Source organism: Sciurus carolinensis, chromosome X, assembly GCF_902686445.1.
Source record: "Sciurus carolinensis chromosome X, mSciCar1.2, whole genome shotgun sequence".
NCBI classification, from domain to species: domain Eukaryota; kingdom Metazoa; phylum Chordata; class Mammalia; order Rodentia; family Sciuridae; genus Sciurus; species Sciurus carolinensis.
Window position 1 is genome coordinate 31,451,939 of NC_062232.1, and position 25,044 is coordinate 31,476,982.

Sequence of the window (25,044 nt, forward strand, 5' to 3'; positions counted from 1 at the left end):
CTTTCATCACTAGCTCAAAGAAGGTTCCCACTCAGAAGCTGGCTATCCCAATCTCTTGGCAGATACATTTTCAATATCCTGTGAACATTTAAGAATCACTGGGTCACTGGGACTCTGAATGGGGGCTTTTGGGAAGAAATAAGAGGGGTAATTTGCCAAACTTTGCCATGATCTGCACATATATTCATTTCTGCCTTCTCCCTGCCATCTACCTACATGAGCTACCAATGTACTCTTCTAAACATCCTGTTCTGATGGGAATTTTGGCTCTTTTGTTTGTTTTTAATTAACAGGCTTTATTTCTTTTTCTTTTTTTGGCACCAGGGATTGAACTCAGGGGCACTCGATCACTGAGCCACACCCCCAGCCCTATTTTGTATTTTAATTAGAGACAGGGTCTCACTGAGTTGCTTGGTGCCTTACTTTGTGCTGAGGCTGGCTTTGAACTCGAGATCCTCCTACCTGAGCCTCCCTAGCCACTGGGATTACAGGCGTGCACCACTGTACCTGGCTAACAGGCTTTATTTCTAAGAGCAGTATTAGATTTACAGAAAAATTAAGCAGAAACTACAGAGTTCCAATATACCACCCCCACCCCAGCTTCTCTCATTGTTAATACCTTGTATCAATGGGGTATATTTGTTAGAATTGATGAGCCTATATCGATATGCTATTTTTAACTAAAGACCATAGTTTCTACTAGGGTTTATTCTTTGCGTACCACAGTTCTATTCATTTTTATAAATACATAATATAAGATATACACAACTGCATTATCATGCCAAGTAGTTTCACTGCCCTCAAAATTTCCTGTGCTCCAAACCCTAGCAGTCACTAACTTTTTACTATATTCACAGTTTAGTCTTCTTTCAGAATGTCATATACTTAGAATCACATGGTATGCAGACTTTTCCGACTTACTTCTTTTGCCTAAAAATAGGCATTTCAGGTTCCTCCACATCTTTGTGATTTGATACTTCATTTTAAAAAAAAAAGCTGTGGGAATCTGGGCACCATGGCACATACCTGTAATCCCAGTGACTCAGGAGGCTGGGGCAGGAGGATCACAAGTTCGAAGCCAGCTTCAGCATCTTAATGTGAGACCCTAAGCAACTTAGCATAACCCTGTCTCAAAATGAAAAATAAAAAGGGCTAGGGAAGTGGCTCAGTGGTAAAGCGCCTCTGGGTTCAATCCCTGGTACCAAAATAAATACTTAAAAAATTTAAAAATTGTGGTAAGAATACTTAACATGAGACCTACCCTCTGCAAAAGAAATACCCTTTGAGGGTAGCAGGTATGAGGGATTGGGTGCAGGGGCATTTGATCACTGAGCTACATACCTAGTCCTTTTTATTTTTTATTTTGAGACAGTGTCTCACTAAATTGCTGAGGCTGTCCTCAAACTTATGATCCTCCTGTCTCAGTCTCCCTAGTTGCTGGGATTAGAGGTGTGTGCTACCATGCCTGGCCTCAACAAAGTTTTAAATGTGCAATACAGTATTTATTCTTGTTGTTGTGCTGTTTCTAAGTAGAGGGAGAAAGAGAAAATAATGTAACTCTGAGGAAATAACAATTTTTAAAAATCCCTTCAGATGCTGGGCGTGGTGGTACGCATCTGTCATCCCAGTGACTCAGAAGGCTGAGGCAGGAGGATTGCAAGTTCAAAGTCAGCCTCAGCAATTTAGTGAGGCCCTAAGAAACTTAGAGAGACCCTATCTCTAAATAAAATATAAAAGGGACTGGGATGTGGCTCAGTAGTAAAGCACCCCTGAGTTCAACCCCTAGTACTCACCCACAAAAATCCTATCAGGTGATGGGAAGTCTGCATTTGTTTTGCTAGTTATTTTGTTGCTGTTATGAGCTACAAACAGTGGCCTTACTTATTTATCTTATCATGTTTAGTACAAAATTAGTAGCAAATTTAATGCTTATAATTTTAGTGCAAAATTAGTAGAAGTTTTATGTTCATTTTTTTCCTGTAAACCTTATATTGCTCTTAGAAATACAGTCTATTAATTAAGGACAAACTAACAAGCCAAACTTCCTATCAGAACAGGAAGTTTAGGAGAGTAAATTGGCAACTGATATAGATAGGTGGTAGGGACAAAGCAGAAATGAACATATGCGTAGACTTAGTCTATGACAGGTTGGAAAATTACCCCTCTTATTTCTTCCAAAGAAGTAGTTGAACATGTTGACTTCTAAGCTTCTGTATGGAATAGAATGTATCCTAGACCAAAGCTATATGCCACTGTACATGCTTTACATGTTTCAAATTCTTTTTTTTTTTGTACCAGGAATTGAACCCAAGGATGCTTAGCCACTGGGCCACATACCCAACTCTTTTTATTTATTTTTTTATTTTTTTTGAGACAGGGTCTCACTAGGTTGCTTAGAGTCTCGTAAGTTGCTGAGGCTAACTGTAAATGGCCTAAACTCATCAATCAAAAGACATAGACTGGCAGATTGAATTAAGAAACAAAGACCCAACAATATGCTGTCTCCAAGAGACTCACCTCATAGGCAAAGACATCCACAGACTGAAGGCAAAGGACTGGAAAAATATATCTCTCACGTGCATCACGTAAACAAGCAGAGGTTTCTATCCTCATATCAGATAAAGTGGACTTCAAGCCAAAGTTAATCAGAAGAGACAAAGAAGATCATTTCATATTGCTTAAGAGAATTATACATCAACAAGACATAGCAATCATAAATATGCCCCAAACAATGGAGCATCTACATACATCAAACAAACCCTTATCAATTTCAAGAATCAAATAAACCACAACACAATAATACTGGGTAACTTTAGCAAGTCTTGCCACTGGATACATCTTCCAAACAAAAACTAAATAAAGAAGTTGTAGAACTGAAAACTACACTTAATAATTTATACTTAGCAGACATATTAGAATATTTCATCCACCAAGGACTGAATACACTTTCTTCTCAGAAGCCCATGGATCCTTGTCTAAAATAGACCATATCTTACACCACAAAGCAACACTTAACAAATACAAAAAAGCAGAGATAATACCTTGCATCCTATTAGATCATAATGGAATGCAATTAGAAATCAACAATAAAATAAAAAAATAGAAGCTGCTCTAACACATGCTTCAAATTCTAATGTCTTGTTCATTAAATTCACTTTCGTAGTAGGTCTAACATGTTCTACTACGAGTTATTCCTGACTTTTTAAAGATTGTTTGTTTGTCCTTTGATGATTGATTATATGTCACCTATTCCTGTATTTTGTACTTATTCATCTTTGGAGAAAAGCACACTTGCTGAATTGACACTCGCAGATTGAATGAGTATCCAGTTTCTGTTTTTTAAGATATGGACATGGTAAAAGAGTCATGTTGAACAACTCTTCTTGGTGTTCAGCTATCGAACCTGCTCTTGTTTCAATTTTTGCTCACTTTTTCCTGCAAGTCTTAACTCTGATGCCATCAGTTGCTTTGCCTCCCCCCAATAAATTGGGCAATGACAAGGATCATCATGATATTCTGTATATAAAGACAGTTAATGCAGGGCGCAGTGTTGCATGCCTGTAATCCCAGCAGCTCAGGAGGCTGAGACAGGAGGATTGCAAGGTCAAAGTCAGTCTCAGGAACTTAGCGAGGCCCTAAGCAACTTAGTAAGACCCTGTTTCTAAAAAAAATAATAGTAATAACAAGGACTGGGGATGTGGCTCAGTGGTAAAGCATCCCTGGATTCAATCCCTGGTACCAAAACAATTAGAAAGAAGGAAGGAAGGAAGGAAGGAAGGAAGGAAGGGAGGAAGGAAGGAAGGAAGGAAGGAAGAAAGGACGAAAGAAAGAAAAAGAAATCCATGTAGCTGAAGTGCTGACAGAGAGTAAAGGAGAATCTGAAAGATGATCAGCTCAGATCCCACATTCAGCCACAGAAGCCCCCATGTTTTGTCAACTCTTCCTTTCAACCTCATTCTTTCTCAGCTATCCTATATGAAGAGAAAAGGTGGCAGCCAAAGTTTTAGATTTCATGTGGGAGTGTGACAGAACTGCTGTCACCCTGCAATGATACAGTAGTCACGGGTCAGAACATTTTCTGAAAGCGCTAGATAATAAATCAGGTTTCGTGGGCCATATGGTCTTTGTCACAACTACTCATCTCTGCTTTCGGAGCACAAAAGCAGCCATAAACAGTACATAAAAGAATGTGTGTGGCTATGTCCCAATGAAAACTTTACTAACAAAACCAGATGGCCAGCCTGTGGGTTGTGGATTGCTAATTTCTGTGATCCTTGCACTGAGGAATGAGGTTTATTTAATTCAGATAACAACAACAACAAAAAGAGTAAATGCTGAAAACTCTCAATATGCTTCTAGCTTTTTGAAATATACAGTTCATTATTGTTATATAGAGTCACCCCATGTGCAATAGCACACAGGAATTTCTTGCTCCTATCTAACTGACAAGTAGATAAAGTTATAAATATTGCTAGGTGCCATGGTGCTCACCTGTAATTCCAGCAACCAGGGAGGCCAAGGCAGGAGGATTTCAAGTTTGAGGCCAGGTTCAGCATTTTAGTGGGACCATGACTCAAAATAAAAATAAAAAGGGCTGGGGAGGTGGCTTAGTGGTAAGGTGCACCTGGGTTCAATCCCCAGTACACACACAGAAGAAGAAGAAGAAGGAGGAGGAGGAGGAGAGGAAGGGGGAGGGGAGGAGGAGGAGAAGGAGGAGAAATGGAAGGAAGGAAGGAAGAATAAACAAAGAATAAGAGTAGATGTTGAGGGTAAAAGTGATGAACTGTGCTGGATATTTTCAGTTTGCCCCCCCACACCTACTCTTTCCAACTTTCCAGACTTCTTTGTGCTTTATTCCTTTGCCATCTGGCTTTCAGTTGGTTTTAACCAGTCGCAGCCATAGCAGGAGATCAGAGAACAGGAGGAGAGAAAGGTCATGGTGTTATTTCCCATGCTCCCTTCCTGCTGGGCTGAAGTTTGTTAAAGCCTGTGTTCCTTCGCCATAGCTCCTGTCAGGTGGTCTTTCCTAAAACTATACCTACAAGGTTATCTTTCTTTTCTTCTTTCCTCCTTCCCTCTCTCCCTTCCTTCCTTCTTTCTTCCTTTTCTCCCATTTTTCCAGGGAGTCAAACCCAAGGGCACTTTGCCACTGAGCTATGTCCCCAGATCTTTTTATTTTTCATTTTGAGAAGGGTTCTCACTAAGTTGCTAAGGCTGACCTCGAACTTGCAATCCTTCTGCCTCAGCCTCCTGAGTCACTGAGATTACAGGTGTGCATCACTGTGTTGGCTATAACTATACCTGCAATTCTTTCTGGATTCTAATAATCACTCCCTCCCCTGACCTTCAGGTCTAGAGTAAATGCCCTCTTGATGCTACTAACTTTGAAGTGGGAACACCTCTTATTGAGTTCCTTTTACCATGTCCATATCTTTATAAATAGTCCTTTCATTAAGCCTTCTTCAATTTCCATTTGTGTCTGTCATTTGTTTCCCATGAGGATCTTGACTGAGAAAAATGTCATTAATTTTAAAATACTCACCTCTTCAAAGATGTTAAAATGTGAACAAAGCATTCACCTTAGGATCATTGAACTATGCTAGTTGGCAACTAGTCCTGATGAATGAATGAACCAATGACTGATTAGCATTCACAGTGCAGCTCAAAAACCAGTACAGTGTAGTGGTATGATAGATTGGGTGTTGTTTAGAATGAACTTCAAAAATCAGAACTGATACTGCTTCTTCCTGAGAACTTAGATACTCTTTCTCAGGCTTGCTTCTGGTAAGTAGCAAAAAGGTCATGGTCTTGCCCAAGACTCCTAGTTGTTACACCAGAAGTGTAATGGTTAATTTGAATTGTCAACTTGCTACTCCGATCATCTCAGGATATCAGACTCTCACTTCTTCACTCTTCCAAAGCAGACTCTGCCAGTGATTCTCCGATCATCTGAGGATATCAGACTCTCGCTTCTTCACTCTTCCAAAGCAGACTCTGCCAGTGATTCTCCAGGTAGTTTCCAGAAGCCCTGGTCTCAGACTAGGGCAGCACTGTTGATCCTTTTTGTTCTGGGGCTTCTGCCTCTTGGACTGCACAGCTACTGGTTCTTCCAGCTCTCCAGCTGCAGACGGCCATTATGGACTATCCAGCTTCTGGTCATGTAAGCCAATCTAATAAATCCCCCTTTTTATAATCATACTTCTTGTTTATTCTGTTCCTTTAGAGAACTCTGACTAATACAAGTAGTGAAAACATTAAAATGCTATTTAGTCATTGTGTTTCTCATGAAATGAGATAGTTCCATAGCAAATTTTACCAACATGGGTACAGTTCTGCTTTTTATGAAGCAGTACAAGTCACTGTTGTTTGTGATGCTTCAAAAACTGAGTTCCAGTCTTTTTGCAAGAAGAAAATACCCCACCACTGTGGGAACATACCAGATTCCTCAGGAGTGACAGTTAACACATTTACTGTGCTATGAGAGAGCTGGAATATATTATGGGCAAGCCTATTTTAACAGACATGGTCTTCCTTACTGCCCTTATTTCTAAAACATCTTTTAGTCTAAGTTACCTATCTAGAATTTACCAACCCTTCGGCAATACGACACATTAGAATTGTATAGGCTGTCATATTACAGAACATCAGCAAGGACTGATGCTACTCAACATAGAACAAGAGCTGCTACAACTTTGAAAAACTCTAATGCTCTAATGCATTTTCTTTCCTAATTTCTAACTCCTTGATTGTCCTGATAGAGACAGAGGGACAAGTGTCTTACCTCTGGACTTCAGTGTGGTGCTGGTCCAGGACAAGGAGCTCGCATCAGAATGTAAATCAATGTGCTGTTCCCTTCATTGAGAAAGTTTTGCTATCAAAATGTAACAACTGAGCTATACATGGTGGTACATGCCTGTAATCCCAGTGAGGAGTCTGAGGCAAGAGGATCACAAGATCAAAGCCAGCCCCAGCAATTCAGCAAGGCCCTAAGCAACTTTGCGAGACTCTGTCTCAAAATAAAAAATAAAAAGGCCTGGGGATGTAGCTCAGTCGTTAAGCACCCCTGGGTAAAATCCCGAGTATCAAAAACCAGAAAAACAAACAAAAAACCCCATTGAATTAAATGACATGTTTATTGACATTGTTGATTTACAATCTCCAGCAACCTCCTCATCTCCTTGTGCTCCAGCAATAAATGTTCTAGGGACCAGCAACCAGAAGGAGGCCACACTCTGAGGAGCATTACATTTTTCTTAGAGAAGGTTGTCCTTTCTTTCATAATGCTAATATCTCTTGGTTGAGAAGTAGTGGCAATATCCTCCTAATTTCCCACTACCCCTTTTGATTGATCATTCTTTCCTAGTCTACGCAAAAGTCCCTTTCTGAGATTCCTTCCATCTACCACATCACTCACCACCATCCCCCCTTACAGTCACCTATCTATACTCAGTTCTCTCCTCCACTCTGGTAAGTGCCTTTGAACTTTGACTCTTATCTCTTTTGCCTCAGGTCTTGCCTGCATCTTGGGAAGTCTCATCATCCATGTGAACAACTCATCAACTCCCTGTTATGATAATGTCCATGATGCTTTCTTCCTCTTTTCCAAATACCTCCTACCTTTATATTCATTTTACTCACTCTTTTTCAAATTTAAAATATTTTTTAGATGTTGATAGACTTTAGATCTTTATTTAATTCATTTATTTTTATGTGGTGCTGAGAATCGAACCCAGTGCCTCACATATGCTAGGTGAGGGCTCTATCACTGAGCCACAACTTCAGCCCCATTTTACTCACTCTTCAAGCATATTAGGATCACTAGCCCTTTCCCATATTCTTTCAGTACACCAGCCCCACTCACTACTGTCTTAATTTCCTTTCAGACTGATCCTGGTCTTTATGGGTCATCACATGATCCATTTTCTCAATGCTATAATCAGCTCCCTCAAGTTTGTCTTGCTATCACACCTTCACTATAACCATCCACCCCTGGATTAGTCCTCCAGTATGCCTTCTCTCTTCCTCAACCTGAGTAACAAAGCATTGCTAAAGAAAAATGTCCAATCATGCTGATTGATTTCATCATGGCTTATAAGATATTTCTCCTAGAGGTACTTGAATATCTGTTAACTATAGAATTGTAAGGAAGAAAAGTCTAAGAAATCTGTGTTTGAAGACTGAAAGCACCCAGAAACCACTCCAGATACTGGAACTCACACAAGAAACTTTATTAGCAGACAAACAAAGTGTCTGCTCTTAAGGACAAAAGAGAGAATGAGAGTGAGAGTTAAAGTAAAGAAAGAGCAAATAGCAGGGGAATTACCCTTAAACAGTGAAAGCCCTTGGGCCAACTGTACCAATGACTGACAAGGAAGTTAATCTAGATTACAATATGGTGTGCGGGGAGGCGGCAAAATCAGGGGAGAAATAGCTGCAGCCTTGTTCCTTACAAAGACCACACTTTCAATTTTGCTATCTTTATCATTCAGGAATGAATTACAATGAACAGAATTTACTACATCTTTTTCAAGGAAGAATTTTCTTCTGATGGAGGGCTGAAGAAATAGACTTTATGGTGAATTTTCATTTTTTCTTTTTTTTTGTGGTGCTAGGGATTTGAACTCAGGGCCTTGTGCTTGCAAGGCAAGCACTCCACCAACTGAGCTATCTCCCCAGCCCTTTATGGTGAATTTTCAAGAACAACTTCCTGAAACACCTGGAACTGCCAAGGAAACTTCCAAGAAACTGTAAAATCAAGAGTTGGTCTATCAAATTGGAAAGCCACAATTAACATCCCAGACCTTCCTTCAATGTGCTTTGGATGACCTTACTGCCATTCTGCTTCTTCCTCACCCACCCCCAATTATCTAAGTTCAAAACCAAGAGTTCAAAGCTTATAGAAGTCAAGTCTGCAATTCTGTAGGAATGGCCTCCATGCCTCCACTGCCTGGGTCACTCTTCATTAGCTTTCTGATTAAAACCAAGAAGCTCCATTGGATCCATCAACCACAGAAAACAACTATATCTGGATAAAATAGTATACCATATTTTAAAAAGCTACCTGAAAACATTGAAGAAAAACCAAAAAGCAGGCAGATACTGGAAGACAGCCATCACTTGGAAGAAAGCAAATAAACTTAATGAGTCATCAGTGTGGGCGGAGAGTGTTGTCTAAGGGCAGGTTACAGTATGTACCAGCCTGGGGTTGGGGATGAAAGGAGGCTTACATGAAGCTGTGGAAACTGCAGTCTTATTACTTGGAAGAAGCAGAGGAGAGAATAGGGACAACTTTAGCAACTGAAAAGTGAGGAGGGACATCTCAGAAGAGATAGCTAGACAGGGGGAGTCTCAGATTCTGTACAGAAGCTGCCTAAGTTTGTGACAGGTCACTGAACCATGCATTTGCAGGTTGGGAATTGGGGCAGAGTCCAAGTAGTCCAGCTAAAGTTAAAAGAACTGAACTGAGATTTCAGCTGAAGTGGAGATGGTTTTCCATTTGAGTTGATCCATTAAAGTACCTACTGCTTCCTACACACACACACACACACACACACACACAGAGAGAGAGAGAGAGAGAGAGAGAGAGAGAGAGAGAGAGAGAGATCTGCTGTATCTAACAGTGTGAACAAGACAAACTGGGGATTATTTTTTTCACAGGGTTCAAAATGTACATGGAAAAGTCCTGGGAGATTTCCAGGGAGAAATCAACTCTCTAAAGACAGCCTACTAATAAGTTTATAAAAATGCCCCCCAAGTTTTGTTATCGGGTATCTTTTAAAAAAAATACTGTAGCACTTACATTCATTGATCTTCAAGTAATCTGTGTATCTTGTTAGGCAAAGTAACTGTAATATTCTAAGCTTATCAGGAAGACTAGTTTGAAGAAACCAGAGCAGTTCCTTAAATGTCAACTTATATTCAAGGCTTGGACCTCTCAGGCTATGGGTCAAAGGCCACCAGCTGACTTGACAAGCTAGTCACATTTGACATTCCTATCCTAACCATGCCATTGACCTTTATCTGATACATCTGAAGGAGACAGAAGTCAGAGTGGCTTCTAGTATGCTTGATGAACAAAATCATATTTGTAAATGGAGTGTAAACCTATTCACAGTTTAGAAGTTACTGCCTGATCTCCAAAAGAACAGTGTCAAATCAGCTTCCTGTTTTATTCTTTTATTTATTTATTTATTCATTCATTTATTTATTTTTGGTATCAGGGATTGAATCCAAAGGTGCTTAACCACTGAGTCACACCCCCAGTCCTTTTAATATTTTACTTAGAGACAGTCTCACTAAGTTGCTTAGGGTCTACCAAAATTTTTGAGAGTGGCTTTGAACTTGTGATCCTCATGTCTCAGCCTTCTGATCTGCTGGGATTATAGGCATATACCACCATTCATGGCACTGCCTCCTGTACTAAATCTTTGATATTGGAATTTGGATTTTCTACCACTTATTTAGTTATTTGGTTTGTTTAGGAATAGATTATGAGCTAAGCTGATATTCTGAAAATGGAGGGAAAAGTTTGCCTGGGAGAGTTGAAAAGTTCAGCTCCTGGTTAAAAACCAATGCGTGATTTTTCAGGCCCAGTCACTAGCAGTTGCAAAGACAGGCCTCACAGGGAAAGTTGCTCTCCCACGGAGAAACACAGCCAGTGCATTGAAGTATCTGTGGGAAGTTGCAGTCAAGGATTCAGGATCCCCTGGCCAATCAGGCTCTTTCATCCACAGTCTCCATGGGTGATTAGTTCTAGAACCCCTGAGGATACTAAAATCTGACTACTGAAGTGCTTTATATAAAATGGCATAGTATTTGCCTATAAACCTATATATATCTTCTCATATATGTTAAAATATCTGTGGATATCTTATAATACCTAAACAAGGTAAGGGTTATGTAAATAGTTGTTATTCTGCAGTGTTTGGTGAACAAAAAGAAAAAGAAGTCTGTACATGTTCAGTACAGACACCATCTTTTTTTCTGAATACTTCAATCCCAGGTTGGTTGAATCTACAGATGCAGAACCCGTGGATAAGGAGTGGTGACTATATTTGCATTCTGGGATCCGGTGTCTTCATTTCTAGTCCTATTTATTTGAGGTCTTGGACAGAAGTTTTCTTCAGGTGCTTCTGCTGAGATGTTCTTTTCAGGGTGGGAGAGGAATGATGGAAACTTGGAAAACATTTCCCCCCACTCTGAATACTCAGTATTCGATGCTTTTTCATGCCTAGCTCTCTGCCCAGCTCCAGAGTCTATACCACCAGAATCTTTTCTTTGTGGAGTGAGATGACTCCAAATCTGCAATTTCCACCTGACTCTTGACCCACCAATACACTATTTCATGGGGGAAAATGGAACGGGGGAGCTGGTGCTTTCTCTAGGTTTAGACTCTTTCTTAAACCATTACTTTAAGTGAACCATTATGTTCTCTTCATCCTATATATAGGACACCTATAAAGACCTTTATGATTGCTCAATTTAAGTATATATAGAAAAATGGGATATAATTAAAGGCTTAACTCTCATTTTTGGCTTATTACTTTAATTGCCTACTATGCCACCTGAGAGCTCTGCTGTCTCCCAGATTAGTTGAGCTCCTGGGAAGACTACATTTTTATATTTCCAAAATGCCACAAAGAATCACAGTGCTGCTGGGCACAGTAGCGCATGCCTGTAATCCCAGTGGTTTGGGCGACTGAGGCAGGAGGACTACAAGTTCAAAGCCAGCCTCAGCAACTTAGTGTGGCCCTAAGCAATTCAGTGAGACCCTGTCTCTAATTAAAATATGAAAAAGGCTGGAGATATGGCTTGGTGGTTAAGCACCCCTGAGTTCAATCCCTGGTTCAAAAAAAAAAAAAAAAAAACCACAGTGATAAAACCATTGACCTTCCTGAGCAAGTATGGCTGGTACTTGATAAACAATGTGAGTTAATAAATTTGCTCCAAAATATTTTATTAATAAAAGTTTCATATAGACAACAAAATAGAAGAAAGTGATGTGTCACATTGAATAACATGTTGAAATACTGTTTATGGTTATGATTTCTAATTTCTCTACAAAATTAACCAGCCATGATGGAGTAAAGAGAGAGTAAATATATTCATATAGTTTTTTTGAAATATTTTGTAGTAAAAAAAGCATTGTGCCAATTTTTAAGGGCAAGGAAAGCTCATAATAAAATAGACTTTAAAAATTACAAATAAAAATCTGTACATCAAGGATATTTTTAAGGCCTTCTCATGTGCATGGCACTACGAAGAAAGAGAACAGGAACCATCGAGAAAGGAACGTCACATCAGGTATTACAGGTCTGTCCCATTTCTGCTTGCAGGATCATCTCCTCTTTTCTCAAGGGGAAAGTGTCAATCAGGTTGAAGAGGGCCACAGGTGTCACCAGGGAAACATAGCGTTCCTTGTCCATGCCATGCTTATCCACTAGCACCATACTGAAGGAGTAGAGTGGGATTCGTAGCAACAACCTGGGGCAGACAAAGAAAAGAGAATCTGGGTTAAACTTCAACTTCCAATGGTTGGGCCGACCAGAGCCATATAGTGACACTGTATACTGAGAAAGGATTGATACCATGAAGGACCTGAATCGTCCTTTAGACTTTGCTACTCAAAGTGTAGTCCTTGGACCAGCAGCATCACATGGCGATTTGTTTGAAAAGAAGACTCTCACATCTCACTCGAAACCTACCAAATTAGAATCTGCATTATTAACAGGTTCCCCAGATAATGGGTATGCCCATGAAAGGTTGAGCAGTTTTGCTTTAGATTATGGCCAGGAGGATGTCAGACCTGTAATAGGGCTCTTCACCAATAGTTGCTACAAGGCATGTTTAAGAAGGCTAAGAGACTTTGGGGGGGATTAAATTAGAGTGAATTCAAGTTTGCAGAATAGTTTGGCCCCATACACACCAGAGTTTTATCAGTGCTTATCAGCAGGTGTGATTGTAACCCTCTGAGGGCATTTAGCCATGTCTAAACACATTTTTGGTCATCACAATGGGGAGTGGAGATGCTACTGGTCTCATGAGTGGATGTCAGGGATGCTGTTAAACATCCTACAATGCACACCACCACTTCCCTGCCAAATAAATCCAGCCCCAAAATGTCCAAAGGGCCAAGGCTGAAAAACTCTGGACTAGGTAAACTGATTGAAATAACTTTCCAAATATAACTGTGTCCTCTTCAGTGGCCAACTCAGAACTGCATAGTTAGAAGGGATTTATGTTGGTCTATACCCCACATCTTCTGACTTTATTATTTATAATTTGTACCCCATATAATTCCAGTGATTTGACATGATTTCAAGTGTCTGATGTTTTCACCATTCTACTACACTAGAATTTAATCTGTTGTTGTTTTATATCAATACCAGCATGTTTAGATATGAAGAGCCAGAGAAATCAAACAGATAAACAAAGCCCAATAAAATAATGATACATTCCATCTCTTCTCTGGGTTTTTTCTTTTCATTTGAGATATCTTGAGATTGTGTGAGGCAGAAAGTAAACTGCCATCTGGATTTAAAGTGAAGTATTTTTTTTTCTCATACAAGTGATTTTAAGTTTTTAAAAAACCAGTACATAAAATACAAACTGGCTGCACTTTTTTCTGTTGAGTTTCAGGAAAGAAAGGGATAATTTATATTTTATTGCAGTGGGAAGCTAAATTGCTAAATCACTTTGAGGGACTACAAATGAAAGAAAGATAACATTACACTGTCTCCACCAGGTGTCCTGTGGCACTAAGAGGAGAGCTTGGGAGCAGATGTCTTAGCCAAGTACATTATTGAGTCTGAACACGTGAATGTAGGCAGTGTAAGTAAGGTGGGAATGGAGAGCTAAATTGCTCTGTATCTTTAAGAGTAGGGTACCAAATTTATGAGGAGAAGTCCTAACACAGGCGGGTATCAGGAAAATAGAAGGGCAGGAATGTAAGGAGGGATAGAAGGGCCAAACAATGTAGAGCCTGTGGGAAAAGTGACCCATGAGATATTGAAGCATTTGGTTTTATAGTGCTTAAGAGACTAGGAAGGAACTACCACCATGGCTACTACACACATTGCTCATGTGAGCCTTGTGCCTTGATTGGCACAGAACATAAACAGGGAAAACTGCCAAGGGTAGAAGAGGTGAGTGGTGGGATCAGTGGGCAATGACAGGAATGCCTCCACTGGGACCATGAGACCACAGAAATCTCAGGGATGGATGACTGGACACCTCAGAGGGATGAGATGCCAGTAGTATGTCTGAGTTACACAAATGTCTGTCATCAGATTGGAAGGAGTTTTTCCTGGAGAGTCTTCCAGGCAAACCTGTGGACTCAAAGAATAATGTGTGGATTTAAAATGTGGCTTTTTTTGCCCCTGTCATCTTTGGGTTTGGTGGAAAAATCACCCTAGGGAGCATTAATTAACCCATACATCCAGATTTAAAAGAAATGAGGGTCAGATCTATGCTGGAAAAATTTCCATCATGGCAAAATGGGTGCAGGCACACCAAACCATGGCAGGAAACCACAGTAATGGCACCAAATCCATGATGCAAGAGGCGAGAGGATCCTAGACAAAATATAAAATCTCTCCAGGTGTGAAACTCCAGGTCATTTCCTCTCTTGGAGGCAGATGGCTCCACAGACTTTGGAACTTTACTTCCACTTCACTATTAAGCAAACCCTTTATGCTTTACTTAAAAAAAAAAAAAAAGAGGAACAGAAAGAAGGCAGGTGGCAACCTTGTAATACCAGGCATCCAGCTTCCCCTTTCTGCTGATTCCCTTCAGCAGTTTCATCATGGTCTCAGTTATTTGAAAATAGCTTTCTAACCTGACAAGAGCATTTTTAGATTATCCAGGCATTCTGCTTTGCCTTCTCCTGTGTTCCACATTCTACCTAAATCATCCCCTCTGTCCCACACTAGACCCTGGGCTGGAATTCAAAGGGAAAAAGAAGACAACATCCACCTGTTCATGCCTCACTCATATGACAGATAAGGGGGCATGTGACCTGACATGTGATCTCTTAGTTGATGGGTTTAAGTGGTTTTCTCTGTGTGAAGTTTACCTGGATTATCTTCTAGTTATACAATAAAGACTGGCCCTCTTCTTAAAAGCAACTTGGCAAAATTTCTGTTTCAAAACCGTAACACCTTTGATAAAACTCTAGGTCATTTGTTCTCATAGTGTGATCCCTTGGGAACTTGCTAGAAATACAGATTTTCAGATTCAATCCTAAAACTCCTAAATCTGAAACCATGGAGGTAGAACCCAGCAATGTTTCAACAAAAGTCCCCCAGGGAATTTTGATGCAGACTAGAGTCTAAGAACCACTGCATAATTCACTGAAGCAACTTATTGGTTACTCAAATCATTCTCAGCCTACAGAGACTCCTCCTATAGAGGAGTCCAGACATGTACAATCTGAATGATAGAGGTTTTGTTAAGTCAGATTTTGCTGTTCCTCAAGCTTGAAGAGTTAAATATCACATCAAGATTTTATGAAGATATATATATATATGATCATGTATATATACACATATATGTGATATATATGATTGTGTGTATGCATATATATATACACACAGACATATGCATATATATGTATATATATGATATAGATGTATAATATCTGCTATCCAAAGCAGACCAGTTAGCAAATTTTGCAACAGGTTTTTAAAAAATCATTTACATGGTCTGAGCAGGTAATTCTAAATAAGCAACAGCTTCATAAAGCCTACTTTGATAATGTTCATTACAGATTTTTAGATATGAACACATTCCTCTATCTTGAGTTTTGCAGACTTCATCTCAAGGTATGCATATTATAAATACAGTCTTCAAGGCTACTATCACCCCTGGAGATAAGTAAAGCTATTTCCATGAAATTTGGTGTCATACTCTACTTACTTAGCACCAATGTGGGGTCAGGCACTCTGTCAGGTACTGAGTAGCAAAAATTGGGGAAAAAAAATAGTACTGACCTCAAGTGCTACATTCTGGGTGGCACTAGATGCAAATGCAGTAGTACAGAAAAAATACAAATGTTTAGGAGTATACCCAGCTTTCTTTTGTCATCAGTATTTTTTTCCCTAGTATGCTGAGTTTTGGGCCTTGGTGGGAATGGGGCAAATTCCTTTTGGCTGGAGAGAGGTATAAATCAACCACAGAAGGGATCAAATGCAGCTGTAAAGTAGGAAAATTAGAGAAAAAAGCTACCATGTCTACCTATAATATCATTTATTAAGAATACATTTCTATTGTATAGTCACTCAAGGAATTTCTATGAACCTCTCTGATCACATATGATAGGGTTCACTAAATACTACTTCATTTCCTTCCTGGGAATACAGAGAAACTGCATTTCCCAGTCTCCTTTGAAATTCAATTGCAATCATGTGACTGGTTCTGGCCAATGGATTGGAAGAGTGAGCAATATATGATACTTCCAAGGTGAACCATAGGAGAGTGGATGTGTGCTATAGATTGGATGTTGAATGTCTTCCAAAGGTCTATGTGTTAAAGACTTGGTTCCTGGGATGGGACTACTGGGAGGTGGTGGACCCTTTGAGAGGTGGGGCCTAGTGTGAGGTCCTTAGGTCATTTGGGGGTATGCACTAGAAAGAAACTGGTCTCTCGGTCTCTCTCTGCTTCTTGGCACTTTACATACCAGTTTGCTCTGCCATGTCCCCCCGCTATGATGTGTCACCCTCAACAGAGATCCAAAGCAATGGGACTGCCTGGTTTTAAGCTGGAAAATTCAGAATCATGAACTCAATAAATCTTTTTTCTCTATAAGTTAATTGCCTCAGACATTTTCTTATAGTAACAAAAAGCTAACTAATACAATTTGGTTTGTTTTTATTCTCCTTCTTCCCCTTTTGCAAAAACCTGAAAGCGTATGTTCTGGATGTTGATGAACAGGATGGTATAGCCAATTGGGACCCTGAGAAGAGAGATATGCACTTTACCCTGCAGTGTGTGAGAGAAAAAGCTAGGCAAGAAAGAAGGATTTTAAAGAAATATTACTTTAGTTTAATTATCTAACCCACAGTGGTCGGGAGGCTCAAGTAAAAATTTGGGTTATTCAGAAATTACCTTTAGGCTATTGAATCCTGTTTCTTTAATACATTATTACTCAGAGTCTGAACGCTATGACTCTAGCTTTGTAAATTTGACCAAAATAAAATATAATTGTTAAAAAAATGGAGTATGAACAAGTGCCCTGGAAGCATGGAGAAAAAAGAGGTCAAGGCTGGAAATACTAATTGGATGTCTGCTCACTAATAAAGCAAGGATTGCTTAGGTCTTTTTATTCAGATCTTCTTCCCCTACCAACCCAACACATACACACACATACACGCACACACACACACACACACACACACACATGCACACACACAGAGCAAAAACACTTGGATGCAGGGGGAAAGAAAAGAACACTGGTAATTACCCATTGCATAATTTACTTGGACAAGTAGCAACATGCCAATTAGCACAGTCATAATACTCCTCGAATAAAAGCAATTAACCGTTGAAGTTTGCCTGAACTCAATACTGAATAGAAAGAAATCAGAGAACCTAATCAGATACAAGTGCATTCATAGGGGATCAAATTGAAAGACAAAATTTCCCCCTACCTGAGCTGCAGAGCTAGAGCTGGAGGCATAATCTTTGCTCCTATTCTGCCGATGAGGGTTGGGAACACGCCCACCAGCTCCACCACGGTGATGTGTCGAAGATCCAGGCCACACTGTGCTTGCTGGGGAGGGGGGAACCAACAGGGGAGGGGGAAGCAGTAGTGAGTATGGCGCGAAGGTAAGAGACCTCCATGTCAAACTGCAGACTGACAGAGACAGCAATGGTCTGTTTGTGGAAATTTATCTGCCCACTCCAAACTGTCCTGAAAATGGTTGAGAAACTGGGGTTAAACTAATGACTATAAAATCTAAATATCTTCCCAGTGGAACTGTTAAGAAATGACTTGGCAATGGGATTTTGAAAACCTAAGCAATATGGCAGTCTATGGTAATTCCAGACAGAGTGAGACCTTACATGAGTCAAATTTCCTAAAAAGTGTCCAAGACCACCCCAGAGGATTCTAACTTTGTGGAGAGAAAGAATATTTCCAGAGTCCCCTTCTTTGCTTTTGTTTCCACCCTTCATATCCCCCTGTCCTACGTCCCCAAACCCAAACCCAGGGGAAACAAGGACAAAAGGTTCCAGACCTCAGAGCTGGCCTTTAGCAAGAGCCTTGAGAATGTGGCCCAGTTAACCATGTGCCAGGAGGTCTCACCAGGAGCAGCAGTGGCAAAAAAGGACAAAAATTAACATAAGTCTAATCTGCCTAATGGAAAAAAATTTAATATCCTGAATTATTAGAACACCAAATGATTTTTGCCAAAATTCCACTAAACATCATTATATGGAGTGACAGAATTGGTAGAAAAGTTAGAAAAGATAGAAATAGACTTTTCTGTTATTCTAACTGAAATGCCTAAGTCAATCAAACCTTTCACAAAGACTCTGGTGACAATGGAAATGTTAAGTATGTTGCAGGGAAGAGAGATCAAATATAAAAACATCTTGATCCAAAATATGGCATCCAACAAACAGATTAGTAATTTAGTGAGTCTCTGAAGGAACAGAGGTAGATGAAGGCAGATGGTGGCAAACATTTTCTGCAAAGAGCCAGATAGTAAATATCTTAGACTTCCAGAGGTTGGAGGCCTGACTGTTCAACTCTGCCATCAGAGTGAAAAAGCAGCCAGAAACAATACACAAGTGAATGAATATGGCTGTGTCAAATAAAATTTAATTACAAAACCCAACAAGGGTCCAAATCTGGCCCAGTGAGCCATAGTTTACCCATCCAGAGGAAAATCAAGTCAGTTGGCTTATTCATCTTTCTATGGAATAAGAAGAAGCGAGGGAATGTACGACCATGGAATATCGGCTGCAATGCCAATTTCCCACGAAAGGGAGGTATAAGCTTGCATTTTTTGAAAATCAAGTCCCCAAGACAAGGGGATACGAAATGGGAGACAAGGTGGCAGGGATTAGGAGTACAGATGTAATAAACTTGGCTCCTATCAAGGAAGCTCAAACAAATTTCATACAGTTCTTCAGAGGTCAAGTACATGGGAATAGTGAAAGAAGACTTATTATTCATTGTATCAGTGCTGCCATGAGCGGTAAATTGTAGCTTTTGATTAAACCAAGATTATTCTAAACACTTAGTCTTAATCACAGTAATAAATGAATGAAATATTCTCAAAAAATATGTGAAGCACCACTGTGTCCATGACATAGCACACATACTGTCTCTTTAGTATTCAGTCAGGTTGGTCATTCTTTTTTTTTAATATTTTGTTTTTAGATGTAGATGGACACAATACCTTTCTTTTATTTATTTATTTTTATGTGATGCTGATGATTCAAACCAATGCTTCACACATGCTAAGCAACTGCTGTACCACTGAGTCATAACCCCAGCCTCAGGTTGGTCATTCTTATTGCAAACCAACTTCAGGACAAAAATCAAACAATTTGACTGGGCATAGTGGCACATGCCTGTAATTCCAGCCACTCATGAGACTGAGACAGGAGGATCGCAAGTTCAAAGTCAGACTCAGCAACTTAGTGAGGCCCTAAGCAACTTAGCTAGACTCTTTCTCAAAAATAAAAAATAAAAGAGGCTACGGATGTCACTCAGTGGTAAGCACCCCTGGGTTCAATCCCTCAGAAACAAAAAAGAGGGACTTCTAGTATGATCCTTATAGTTTCTAGCCCACCAACACCCCACCTGGGCCCAAGCTGCTGGTTACCTCATTTAACAGCTTCAAAATTTACATAGCCAAGAAGGGTCTATTTCCTGGAAAAGTGCTCCTCAAAGTTTAAAGTACTCAGTAATCACCTGGGTATCTTGTTAAAATTTACCTTCTGATATAGTAGGTCTGGAGTGGGGCCTGAGAATTTGCATTTCTAATAGGCTCCAAAGGATGCTGATACTGCTGGGCCATTGTTCACATTTTGAGAACTACTATTCTGAAACACTCTCTAAAGTGCTCTAGGAGTGTCATCGAAATTCCCTCGAGAAGGAGCCCAAGGACTCCAAGACTCTCCTCATCTCCTGGGCCAGCCTTTTGAGCAAACAACTGATGGATTGCTTTCAGCTCAAGCAGATCCTGGGCTGGCTCAGCAAAGACAATTGTTCCCGGGTCCGGACAGTATGTCAATTAAGCTTATTAGTGAAGACAGACAAACCTCATTAGTTGGAAAACGATTGGGTTAGCTCAGGGGAGTCAATGTTAATCAGGTTATGCTTCAGCACCAGAAATGAATGGGTAGCTTTAAAGTGCTGGTTCCTGAAACTCACCCTAAATGGATTAGGCAGTGAATCTGGCCTTTGCTTTTAGTGAAGTGCCTAGGACCTTCCTGTTAGAAGCCTCCCTTCCCCACTTTACCCTGCCTCAAAGACTCACCTGCAGCATTCCCAGTTGTAACCTGTAGAGCAGGTTTCGGGCTGTAGGTGTGGACACAATGAGGAGTCTCCTTTTCTCATAAAATTGATCCAGAAGTGCAGCTGCTGTTCTGACACCCACGTTGACATTCATGGCTGAAATTAGAAAATGGCCATGTAAGTCAGTAATCTTGTGTGCTCTAGCTTGACTTGGCCTGTAATGATACAGAGCCACGTGTATAAGCAGCAGACCCTAAGAGAAGGATTTGAGTATAAGTAGTTTATTTGGGAGGTGGTCCAAAGAAGCACTGGTACAGGAGTGGAAAAGTGTATTCGTTTCCTCCTGCTGCTATAACAAATCACCTTAAACTTAGTGGTCTAAGAAAACACAAATTTATTCTCTTCAGTCCTAGAGATCGGAAATTCAAAATGAGTTTCACTGGGCTAAAATAAAAGTGTCAGCAGGATCTAGTCTAAGGGGCAGTCAGTTTCCTTGTCCTTTTCAGCATCTAGAGGCCACCTTCATTCCTTGGCTAATGGGCCTTTCCTCCATCTCCAAAGAGTGGTGTAGTATCTCCAAATCTGTCTTCTCTCTGCTCTCTCCTTCCATCATTTCTTTGTGACTGTTATAGTTTGGATGAGTTGTCGCCCAAAAGCTCCTGTGTTAATGCAGGATGTAACTGATTAGATTATGAAAGCCATAACTTAATTTGTGGATTAAGTCAATTAACAAATTGTTATTTGAATGGATTACTGGGTAGTAACTGTAAGTTGGTGGGGTGTGGCTGGAGAAAGTGGGTCACTGGGGACATGTCTTAGGGATTATATATTTTCCCTGGTTCCTACTACTTTCTCTCTGCTTCCTGCCTGCCAGGAGGTGAGCAGCTTTCTCCAACATGCCCTTCTGCCATGATGCTCCAGCTCACTTCAGACCCAGAGCAATGGAGTTGGCTCATCATGGACTGAACCTCTGAAATTGTGAACTCAAAAATAAACTTTCCTCCTCTAAATTGTTCTGGTCAGATATTTAAGTCACAGAAATGAAAAACTAACACAGTGACTGTTTCAGCAGTTCTGGTTGCCTTATTTAAGGATCCTTGTGGTGACATTGGGACCCATTGAATAACCCAGGATACTCTCCCCATCTCAAAACCCTTAACTTAATCAAATCTGCAATGTTGTGATGTCCCTTCTGTCATGTAAGATAATATATTCACAGGTTTAGGGGATTAGGATGTGGGCATTTTGGGGGGCCATTATTCTGCCTGCCTTGGAAAATGAGACAGGGAAGGAAAGAAAACCATACAGTGGGTTGTCAAGCCACTTATTGCTGTGGACATCTGGAGCTCAATGCCATTACGTAACTCTGGGAGACAGTATACCACATACTTCAGAGTTATCCTACTGGATGGATGAAATGACTGGATAAGTTATGCACCAACTGCTCTATTGATTGACAGCTGCTTCAGGGGGAGACTAAATCTTTGCCACTTGCAGCTATTTTATGCATGGACACATCATACACTCATAACCAGAAAAAAACCCTCAGACAGAGTGACCCAGGTAGTTGCAGTAAGCAGCCATCTGATTATAGTTAGGAATGTCAAAGGCATATGGGTCAAGCACCACAGTATCTACTGGGAGAAGCAGTACAGGGAGGCAGAAGGGTGAGAAAGTAGGCAATGGACAGGCTGGCTTTGGAGTGGTTCACAATCTAAGAGGTCTGCCTCTTCGGTGCAGAAGGGACAGAGGAACATAGGGCACAAAGAGTCACAGAACAAGCAACAAGGTCATGGAGGATATGGGATAAGGAAGATTAACAATAGGTCTGCCATTTAAACAAATAAATGACAACAAATCTCAAATGATTGGCTGTTCAAGGTCAATGAAGGATGCTCAATACGTAGGTCAGCAAACAGGTCTGGTCCTGGAGAAGAAATAATATGAGGAAAAATGAGGAAATTCCATGTATGGTTTACAATCTTGGTGCTCATATTTCAAGCTGTAGATTTGCACTGAGGGATATATTCATTTGCATATGCATTATTCATGCAAAATACAGTGAGTCCCTGTTATGTGCCAACCTCTATGCAAGTACTGGGATATCATACTGAGTAATGTAGAATTCTTGCCCCTCTCCTTGCCTCAAGGGCTAAGTCTAGGACAGCTCTGGCCAATAGAAATATAATGGAAGGTATTGTGTAATTTTAAATTTTCCAGTAGCTTTCTTGAAAAAATACAAAGAAATAAATGAAAATAATTTTAATGTATTTTATTTAACCCAATATATTCCAAATATTCCATGTAATCAACATAAAAGGTAGGGATACTTTATATTCTTTGATTTGTACTAAAATTTTGAAATTGGTATATATTTTACACTTAAAGAACATCTCAATTCAGGTTAGTCTCATTTCATGGGCCCCATGGCCATGTATAGCTAGTGGCTACCATATCGGATGTTGCAAACCTGGGAGATCATTAGACACTGCACCAGGCCTGAAGGGCAGCACAATGGGTGTGAAGTCTTTTAACTAGGGAGTCTGGAAGAGATATGTTCTTTCTATTGTAATGTGTGAAAATGAAGAGTCTCGGGCATTTAGCTGATGGTGTATATGTCTCTTGCTGTTGTCTGATTCTGGATGGCTGAGATTAAAGGGAAAGGATAAAGATGAAACAATATCAGGAAATGACAGAGGGGAAAAAAAGTGAAGTATATAAATACAAGATAGTTCCAGAATTTTTCAGGTAGTCAGGATTTCACATTATTATTGCTACTCAGTCAGTAAGAATAGTGGGCATGTATTGAGGGCTTACCCTGTGCCAGGCATTGGTCTATTCCACTTTTTGATGAATTACCTCATTTAATCCTCACAGCAACTCAAGAAGGTGAGGTGTTATTTTCCTCATTTTACACAGGAGGAAAGATTCCCAATGACCAAGTTCTGTGAGACTTTCAAGCCACTACTGCAAAGGAGGTACTGTATGTTTATATGCAGCAGCAAACTGATTCTGTAAGCAAGCTCCTACATTTATAGAAGAGAGGAATTAGGGTAACTAGAACAGAATTTGCTGACTCATTTTGTCACCGAAGGCTGGCCCTGGATTTCCTTAAAATACATAAAAGGGATATCAGGAGGGATAGCAGAAGCAAAAGGAGAAGGGCAGGTAAGATGAGTTGGAGCAGGGACTCAGGGACTATGTTCACTCACTCAGATGATAAGGGACAGTGATGCACTTTACAAAATATGAAATGAAACCTTCTTTCCCTGTATGTGAATCTAGAACCAAGGTGTCTTCAGGTTCTGCTGCCAAGCAAAGAGAGGGCTGTACACATACCTGCACAGGTGGGCTCTGTGCCAGACCAAGCCAGGTTAGATTGACATACTCGGGCAGGGCTACCCTGGAGCTCATAGCCACCAATGCAGGAGAACTCACAGGTGGCTCCATAATTGTCACCATCACTGGAGCACTTCATGTAACCATTCTCTGGGGCATTGAGTTTGCCACAGCGTTTGACTGTAAGGACACAAAGCCAGAGGGATCTCAGTGCTGAGATCCCTTCTATAGGATAACCAGGGAAGGTGAGGACTCAGAGGCTTGTGGAATGGGTGAGGGGACAGGGATGACTATTTGATTAGTGGGTGGGTCTTGGAATGGTGACCATCCATCCCCCCCTTTTTGGGGGGTGGGGCTAAGGATTGAACCCAGGGCCTTGTGCATGGTAGGCAAGCACTCAACCAACTGAGCTATATCCCCAGCCCCATCCATACCCTTGATACCATTGGGATCAACTGTTTCAGCCCCTTGTGTTATAGATGGAGAGGTTGAGCCCAGAAGAGTAAAGGGTAAAGATGGTTAGGAATTAGCTGCCCAAACCATGAGGCAGAAAATAATCCTTAAAAACATTTTTTTCAGGTAGATAAAAAGTCTAGAACACCAAGAACATGGTTTCCCAGTGGCCCAAGCTAGGGACTCCTAACCACCCTGGTTATAGAAGGACTTGCAGGCTTTAGCTGGTTACCCATCCACATGGATAGAAAAGTTATCAAGTAATATTCTGCTGTGACAGTCATCTATGGACCCCTGTGAGACAGATCTGTAGAATCTTAAATAATCTGCCAGCACTGAAATCCATCACTGAATTCCAGGCATTAAAATGGGACATTTCACCCAGCCTCCTCAGAGGCTAATCCAAAGCTGGCAAGTCTCCCTTCCACAGTGGGCGCTCAGAGAAGTCTTGTTTAAAGACCTCTTTCTCTTTCCCAATTGCTTTCTGATGGGGTGGGGTGGGGAGAGCCTATAGACAGTATTCTTACCTCTTACTTTAACTCGAAATTTGCAGGTGCCTTTGTTTTCAGCTCTGTCATAAACTGTGTACTGAATCTTGTGGTCTCCTTCTGGAAAATTCGAGCCTGGGGGGAGTCCTTTTAGAATAACACTTAGGAAAACAAAACAAAACAAAACAAAACAAAAAACCAAGAAAACCAAAGATGATTCTTATGAACCTAAAAAGCAGTTGTTGAGCTACTACTCTGCCCTGGACCACCATTGAACCACTTTGATCAGAACAAAAA

The 25,044-nt window shown here is 40.5% G+C and overlaps 1 protein-coding gene across 2 annotated transcripts in view; it reads right to left on the bottom strand.

The window, feature by feature from the left end:
* Positions 1-11,933: 11,933 nt before the first annotated feature.
* The window catches only part of Srpx (sushi repeat containing protein X-linked), an 87,449-nt gene continuing 74,338 nt past the window's right edge, over positions 11,934-25,044 (bottom strand). For both annotated transcript variants that reach the window (XM_047537182.1, XM_047537181.1), the window contains 5 exons: positions 24,787-24,908; positions 23,807-23,986; positions 20,490-20,623; positions 17,646-17,767; positions 11,934-12,483 (listed from right to left, as the gene is read on the bottom strand). In XM_047537182.1, the coding sequence (XP_047393138.1) occupies positions 12,300-12,483; positions 17,646-17,767; positions 20,490-20,623; positions 23,807-23,986; positions 24,787-24,908 (742 nt within the window). In that variant the 3' untranslated portion in view covers positions 11,934-12,299. The remainder of the gene's footprint in view (positions 12,484-17,645; positions 17,768-20,489; positions 20,624-23,806; positions 23,987-24,786; positions 24,909-25,044) is intronic.